Genomic DNA, 8331 nt, shown 5'->3' with positions numbered 1-8331 from the left:
CTTTCAGCTCATACAAGGAGAAGACCGATCAGAGATGCAGCCAAGAGGAGGCCCATAATCACTCTGGATGAACTACAGAGATCTACAGCTGAGGTGGGAGACTCTGTCCATAGGACACCAATCAGTCGTATATTGCACAAATCTAGCCTTTATGGAAGAGTGGCAAGAAGAAAGCCATTTCTTAAAGATATCCATAAAAAGTGTTGTTTAAGGTTTGCCACAAGCCACCTGGGAGACACACCAAACATGTGGAAGAAGGTGCTCTGGTCAGATGAAACCAAAATTGAACTTTTTGGCAACAATGCAAAACGTTATGTTTGGCGTAAAAGCAACACAGCTCATCACCTGAACACACCATCCCCACTGTCAAACATGGTGGTGGCAGCATCATGGTTTGTGCCTGCTTTTCCTCAGCAGGGACAGGGAAGATGGTTAAAATTGATAGGAAGATGGATGGAGCCAAATACAGGACCTTTCTGGAAGAAAACCTGATGGAGTCTGCAAAGACCTGAGACTGGGACAGAGATTTGTCTTCCAACAAGACAATGATCCAAAACATAAAGCAAAATCTACAATGGAATGGTTCAAAAATAAACATATCCAGGTGTTAGAATGGCCAAGTCAAAGTCCAGACCTGAATCCAATCGAGAATCTGTGGAAAGAACTGAAAACTGCTGTTCACAAATGCTCTCCATCCAACCTCACTGAGCTCGAGCTGTTTTGCAAGGAGGAATGGGAAACAATTTCAGTCTCTCGATGTGCAAAACTGATAGAGACATACCCCTGCGACTTTACAGCTTTAATCGCAGCAAAGGTGGCGCTACAAAGTATTAACTTAAGGGGGCTGAATAATTTTGCACGCCCATTTTTTCAGTTTTTGATTTGTTAAAAAAGTTTGAAATATCCAATAAATGTCGTTCCACTTCATGATTGTGTCCCACTTGTTGTTGATTCTTCACAAAAAAATACAATTTTATATCTTTATGTTTGAAGCCTGAAATGTGGCAAAAGGTCGCAAAGTTCAAGGGGGCCGAATACTTTCGCAAGGCACTGTATATGTATGTATGTATGTGTGTATATATATATTATACATGTACATACATTTGTTGTTTTATACAAAAATAATATGGGGAATTGGAAACAATGCAGACAATTACATTGCTGGAAGCCATCTGCAATAATAAAGCTGATCTACCCCCTTAAAAATGTTAATTTAAAAAATGGCAATACCTTCCTAGAAAGAGCTAATAGATATCCAGTGTTGTACACAGAGCATACAGTGTGTATATTGAGGTAGGCTCTGTAACATGCTGCTAATGGGCAGATGTTTTACTATAACATTGTCATATCAAATTACAAGGACTATTTACTGCTACAGGGTGTTAACCAGTTCAGAGTCCAGTTAAACACCAGTAACTCTCACTTTAGTTAGGTCACATTAGAATCCAAAGCAAGACAAAACCCGGGAATTAATTGGCTCATCGCCAACAGAGTAAATCAAAGATTATCGTTGTCCACGCACCATTTATTTGGCTTTGCAAATGGGAACAAAAGGGTATATGTGGTCACCATAACACACACGACAAAACGTATCTAGATACAACATTTACAGCCACATACAGTTCATGTTGAAGACATTGGACTGAACTTACTTAAACAGATTGGCCAGTCTTACAAGTACTGACGAGTCACTGGCTTGGCTCTGGACAGAATCCCTCTCAAATACACACCATATCCATATTTAACATGTAGGTGGGGCCGGTTCAGTGGACAGAATCATTGCCATTTCCAGTCCTGATGGACCTTGCACCCCTGATAAGCCAATATGATAGTAGTTAATCAAGTCCAATCTAAATACTGTACTAACAATCCTAATGTCTTATAATACACCACACACACACTAAGAAGCTTGTTTCTCTCTCCAAGAACCAATCCCTTGCGTAAACAAAAGGAAATCTGATTTTAGCAGGGCCTCATTTACCAGGCAAAGTAGGGCAGCTTCCTATGCTGAAGCTGTTCATTCTTCTATCAAAACAAGCCCAGAGAAAACCCTTTCACAACTATAGCCTTCCCCCTATTACTTTCACCAAACAACACCAACAAATATGTTTTGTGTATGTCTTGTAAGAGCAGCACTAAGGAATTATTTTACTCCACTTCCTTAGCGGTTTCTCAGTGTTGATCATGTGACCTAGCCGTGACCCTGCGTCTCTATCTCTGCCATGTGACTTCAGCGTGGGAACTGCTCAGGGTCAGCAACCTGTGGAATACAGGACTAACAGTGACTCTGCGTCTCTATCTCTGCCATGTGACTTCAGCGTGGGAGCTGCTCAGGTCAGCAACCTGTGGAATACAGGACTAACAGTGACTCTGCGTCTCTATCTCTGCCATGTGACTTCAGCGTGGGAGCTGCTCAGGTCAGCAACCTGTGGAATACAGGACTAACAGTGACTCTGCGTCTCTATCTCTGCCATGTGACTTCAGCGTGGGAGCTGCTCAGGTCAGCAACCTGTGGAATACAGGACTATAACAGTGACTCTGCGTCTCTATCTCTGCCATGTGACTTCAGCGTGGGAGCTGCTCAGGTCAGCAACCTGTGGAATACAGGACTAACAGTGACTCTGCGTCTATCTCTGCCATGTGACTTCAGCGTGGGAGCTGCTCAGGTCCTCAACCTGTGGAATACAGGACTAACAGTGACACTGCGTCTCTATCTCTGCCATGTGACTTCAGCGTGGGACCTGCTCAGGTCAGCAACCTGTGGAATACAGGACTAACAGTGACTCTGCGTCTCCATCTCTGCCATGTGACTTCAGCGTGGGAGCTGCTCAGGTCCTCAACCTGTGGAATACAGGACTAACAGTGACACTGCGTCTCTATCTCTACCATGTGCCTTCAGCGTGGGAGCTGCTCAGGTCAGCAACCTGTGGAATACAGGACTAACAGTGACTCTCGTCTATCTCTGCCATGTGACTTCAGCGTGGGAGCTGCTCAGGTCCTCAACCTGTGGAATACAGGACTAACAGTGACACTGCGTCTCTATCTCTGCCATGTGACTTCAGCGTGGGACCTGCTCAGGTCAGCAACCTGTGGAATACAGGACTAACAGTGACTCTGCGTCTATCTCTGCCATGTGACTTCAGCGTGGGAGCTGCTCAGGTCCTCAACCTGTGGAATACAGGACTAACAGTGACACTGCGTCTCTATCTCTGCCATGTGACTTCAGCGTGGGACCTGCTCAGGTCAGCAACCTGGAATACAGGACTAACAGTGACTCTGCGTCTCTATCTCTGCCATGTGACTTCAGCGTGGGAGCTGCTCAGGTCAGCAACCTGTGGAATACATGACTAACAGTGACACTGCGTCTCTATCTCTGCCATGTTACTTCAGCGTGGGAGCTGCTCAGGTCAGCAACCTGTGGAATACAGGACTAACAGTGACTCTGCGTCTCTATCTCTGCCATGTGACTTCAGCGTGGGAGCTGCTCAGGTCAGCAACCTGTGGAATACAGGACTAACAGTGACACTGCGTCTCTATCTCTGCCATGTGACTTCAGCGTGGGACCTGCTCAGGTCAGCAACCTGTGGAATACAGGACTAACAGTGACTCTGCGTCTCTATCTCTGCCATGTGACTTCAGCGTGGGAGCTGCTCAGGTCCTCAACCTGTGGAATACAGGACTAACAGTGACACTGCGTCTCTATCTCTACCATGTGCCTTCAGCGTGGGAGCTGCTCAGGTCCTCAACCTGTGGAATACAGGACTAACAGTGACACTCGTCTCTATCTCTGCCATGTGACTTCAGCGTGGGACCTGCTCAGGTCAGCAACCTGTGGAATACAGGACTAACAGTGACTCTGCGTCTCCATCTCTGCCATGTGACTTCAGCGTGGGAGCTGCTCAGGTCCTCAACCTGTGGAATACAGGACTAACAGTGACACTGCGTCTCTATCTCTACCATGTGCCTTCAGCGTGGGAGCTGCTCAGGTCAGCAACCTGTGGAATACAGGACTAACAGTGACTCTGCGTCTATCTCTGCCATGTGACTTCAGCGTGGGAGCTGCTCAGGTCCTCAACCTGTGGAATACAGGACTAACAGTGACACTGCGTCTCTATCTCTGCCATGTGACTTCAGCGTGGGACCTGCTCAGGTCAGCAACCTGTGGAATACAGGACTAACAGTGACTCTCGTCTATCTCTGCCATGTGACTTCAGCGTGGGAGCTGCTCAGGTCCTCAACCTGTGGAATACAGGACTAACAGTGACACTGCGTCTCTATCTCTGCCATGTGACTTCAGCGTGGGACCTGCTCAGGTCAGCAACCTGTGGAATACAGGACTAACAGTGACTCTGCGTCTCTATCTCTGCCATGTGACTTCAGCGTGGGAGCTGCTCAGGTCAGCAACCTGTGGAATACATGACTAACAGTGACACTCGTCTCTATCTCTGCCATGTTACTTCAGCGTGGGAGCTGCTCAGGTCAGCAACCTGTGGAATACAGGACTAACAGTGACTCTGCGTCTCTATCTCTGCCATGTGACTTCAGCGTGGGAGCTGCTCAGGTCAGCAACCTGTGGAATACAGGACTAACAGTGACACTGCGTCTCTATCTCTGCCATGTGACTTCAGCGTGGGACCTGCTCAGGTCAGCAACCTGTGGAATACAGGACTAACAGTGACTCTGCGTCTCTATCTCTGCCATGTGACTTCAGCGTGGGAGCTGCTCAGGTCCTCAACCTGTGGAATACAGGACTAACAGTGACACTGCGTCTCTATCTCTGCCATGTGACTTCAGCGTGGGACCTGCTCAGGTCAGCAACCTGTGGAATACAGGACTAACAGTGACTCTGCGTCTCTATCTCTCTGCCATGTGACTTCAGCGTGGGAGCTGCTCAGGTCAGCAACCTGTGGAATACATGACTAACAGTGACACTGCGTCTCTATCTCTGCCATGTTACTTCAGCGTGGGAGCTGCTCAGGTCAGCAACCTGTGGAATACAGGACTAACAGTGACTCTGCGTCTCTATCTCTGCCATGTGACTTCAGCGTGGGAGCTGCTCAGGTCAGCAACCTGTGGAATACAGGACTAACAGTGACACTGCGTCTCTATCTCTGCCATGTGACTTCAGCGTGGGAGCTGCTCAGGTCAGCAACCTGTGGAATACAGGACTAACAGTGACTCTGCAAAATATGGCGCTGCTGTTTACAAGCCAAATAAATCTATATGAACATACTATATATTTTTTGAAGATAATATTTCTGGGTAAACGTTTCCACCACTGGAAGGTAACATTTGTCATCAGACAAAGCACTGTGCCACACATGTAAACTCTAATACAACCCAAACAACTGCTTTCTTTGGCATGAGTGCCAGAACAGGAATGTTGTGCATCTAATTAGCCGCTCATAACACCACTTCAGGTGAATCATTTCCATTGACCAGCAGTAATGGGACGGCGTCACTGACCGCTAGGTAGGCTGTGTCCCTCTCATAACACCACTTCAGGTGAATCATTTCCATTGACCAGCAGTAATGGGACGGCGTCACTGACCGCTAGGTAGGCTGTGTCCCTCTCATAACACCACTTCAGGTGAATCATTTCCATTGACCAGCAGTAATGGGACGGCGTCACTGACCGCTAGGTAGGCTGTGTCCCTCTCATAACACCACTTCAGGTGAATCATTTCCATTGACCAGCAGTAATGGGACGGCGTCACTGACCGCTAGGTAGGCTGTGTCCCTCTCATAACACCACTTCAGGTGAATCATTTCCATTGACCAGCAGTAATGGGACGGCGTCACTGACCGCTAGGTAGGCTGTGTCCCTCTCATAACACCACTTCAGGTGAATCATTTCCATTGACCAGCAGTAATGGGACGGCGTCACTGACCGCTAGGTAGGCTGTGTCCCTCTCATAACACCACTTCAGGTGAATCATTTCCATTGACCAGCAGTAATGGGACGGCGTCACTGACCGCTAGGTAGGCTGTGTCCCTCTCGATTGCGTCTGCCAGCCGGCTCAGGAGCAGCCCGCGGTCCGATGCGTCCATGCGTCTCCATGGTGACCCAAACCGAAAGGCCTCCCTGGCAGCCTTCACAGCCTTGTCCACATCTGCCTGGAAAGACGGAGAAGGAGGCCAGAGGGAAAACAGAGGGAGATGAAAAGACAAGCAAACCAAATCAGAAATATTAGATTATATCATTTAAAAAATGGAAAACAGAAAGGAAAACAATGCACACTGCTGCAAGATTGTGCTCTAATTACACCTTTTTCCATGTTTATTTGACCCTCTCGTCCTCCTACCACACCGAATTGTCATGTTACTGCTTCACGCAACTTGTTCTTGTCTTAGCATGCCAAGGATGTAGTGTTGTTGAATACAGGAACAGTGAGGGGCCTGTTCAAATGCTTTGAAAAATGTCGTCTTCCTTCCTCCCTTGAGACAGTCATTACGACTAAATAGGTCCAAGCTATGTAGGCTAGTGGAACCCCTGCTTTCACCAATCCAATTATATTAGATCAGTGATTACTCCAAGGAATGGAGAATGTAAGTCTTGTAATTAGACAGAACAGGGCCAGGTTTCAAGGCAGTTCCAGCCACTGACCTTGTCTGCCTCAGCCACCTGACAGATGACCTCTCCTGTGGCTGGGTTGATGGTGGGAAGGACCTCTTGCTGACGGCATCCTGCCACTGGTTATTGATGAACAGCTGTAATGAGACAGAGGAGATGTGATTAGGCTCTATGTTTAGATGACATATGTTATCACAACTCTTGGATCCAATAAATTGGAGCCAGTATAAACACGATTGTCCAGTTGCATCTCATTACCTCCCTTCAGTTTTTATTTGTGCAGTATTGTAAGATACTGTCTCTGACATAATATTACAATGTTTTAGAAGTCTCTTTATACTTTTCTCCAAAACGATTGAACAGAAACACATGCATGTACATTATATGTGTTGTGGCTCTCTATGTACAAGCTGGTCTTTCAACTCTAGCAAAAGTTGTATTAATGCAACCCAGGAAGGTTTCTGGCTGTCTGCCGCATTACAGTTTTGCATAACACCATCATACCCAACAATTATCTAGTGTATATGTAATTCAGTTGACCCTAATGTATCGGATAAGTACGTTCTCACAAGGTTCAATCAGGTCAAGTGTTTTAATGTCAACAAGAGTTAATAATAATGCATCTAGTCCAAAAGATATTGCAATTCTCACGGATGCCTAGTTGCCTTGCTATGAATTGCACATGACAGAAATACACTAAACCGATCATTTCAGTCGTGTGCAAAATGATAATAGCTACTCAACAGGTCATTCAACAGGTCAATCAATGCTTATCGCTTACCTTGTTATAATGGACTTCGGGCTGTGCGCTTGGAACCGGGATGGCGGCCGCCGAATACTGACAATTGGAAATGCCAGAGATCCGAGGAAAAGTTCGGGATAACACAACTCGAAGCATGGTTCTTCTTCAACACAAATGCGTTTGTCAACCAGGGAGAGCGGGCTTTCACAAAGTATTGTACAGTGAAGTCGATCGTCATCTGTCACCCGCCCCCAAGAGCATGCGCAGTAGAGCCTTCCTTAGATTACGTTTTCAAAGTGAAATGTAGGCTGCATAGCGCCTGCATCAGTACCGTTCAAGTTCATAAAGGGAAACAGTGGGGTAAAACATTACATAAATTAAATAAAAAATTGCAAATCAGATGTCAAAAACACATTTTGTTACAATATTTCACTTCATCTTTGCAACAGCCTCCCCAACATCCAACATAATGGAGAGTAAACTATTAAGGGAAACATTAACAAAGCAATATTATAAATGAGGGCACATTTTCAACACAAGAAACCATGAGCAAAAACAAGCAGACAGGTTATGCACACCCTCATTCCCAGTGGTGTAAAGTACTTAAGTAGTGTAGGAGTGTGCCCATGGCTATCCATACATTTAAAAAACATTGTGCTGTCTGGTTTGCTTAATATAAGGAATTTGTAATTATTTATACTTTTCTTTAACTTTTGATACTTAAGTATATTTTAGAAATTACATTTACTTGTGTATACTTAAGTACTGTATATTTAAACCAAATACCTTTATGATTTTACTCAGGTAGAATTTTAGGGTGATTATGCAACTATGGGCACTACTATGTCCTCTGGTCAATTTTGGGGATTTTATCAAAATAAAACAAATACTTGTATGTTAAGTTCACAGTGGAATCACCCCATCATTTTTTAAACACCTCTCTATCAAGTATTCTAGCTACTTTTCAGATGCATTTTATACTTCAATTTCACTATTTTGCCCTTGTCCCTGACCC

General features: G+C 45.5%; 1 protein-coding gene across 1 annotated transcript; it reads right to left on the bottom strand.

The window, feature by feature from the left end:
* Positions 1 to 5331: 5331 nt before the first annotated feature.
* Positions 5332 to 7558, bottom strand: LOC124029609 (aldehyde dehydrogenase, mitochondrial-like). The gene is made up of 3 exons (XM_046341262.1): positions 7356 to 7558; positions 6608 to 6711; positions 5332 to 6117 (listed from the first exon to the last, which is right to left on the bottom strand). The coding sequence occupies exons 1-3, from the start codon at positions 7470 to 7472 to the stop codon at positions 6096 to 6098; spliced, it is 243 nt and encodes an 80-aa protein (XP_046197218.1). The 5' UTR covers positions 7473 to 7558; the 3' UTR covers positions 5332 to 6095.
* Between the last annotated feature and the right edge of the window lie 773 nt (positions 7559 to 8331).

This window comes from Oncorhynchus gorbuscha, unplaced genomic scaffold (assembly GCF_021184085.1).
Source record: "Oncorhynchus gorbuscha isolate QuinsamMale2020 ecotype Even-year unplaced genomic scaffold, OgorEven_v1.0 Un_scaffold_6978, whole genome shotgun sequence".
Lineage (NCBI taxonomy): Eukaryota > Metazoa > Chordata > Actinopteri > Salmoniformes > Salmonidae > Oncorhynchus > Oncorhynchus gorbuscha.
This window is presented reverse-complemented; position numbering and strand designations above follow the sequence as displayed.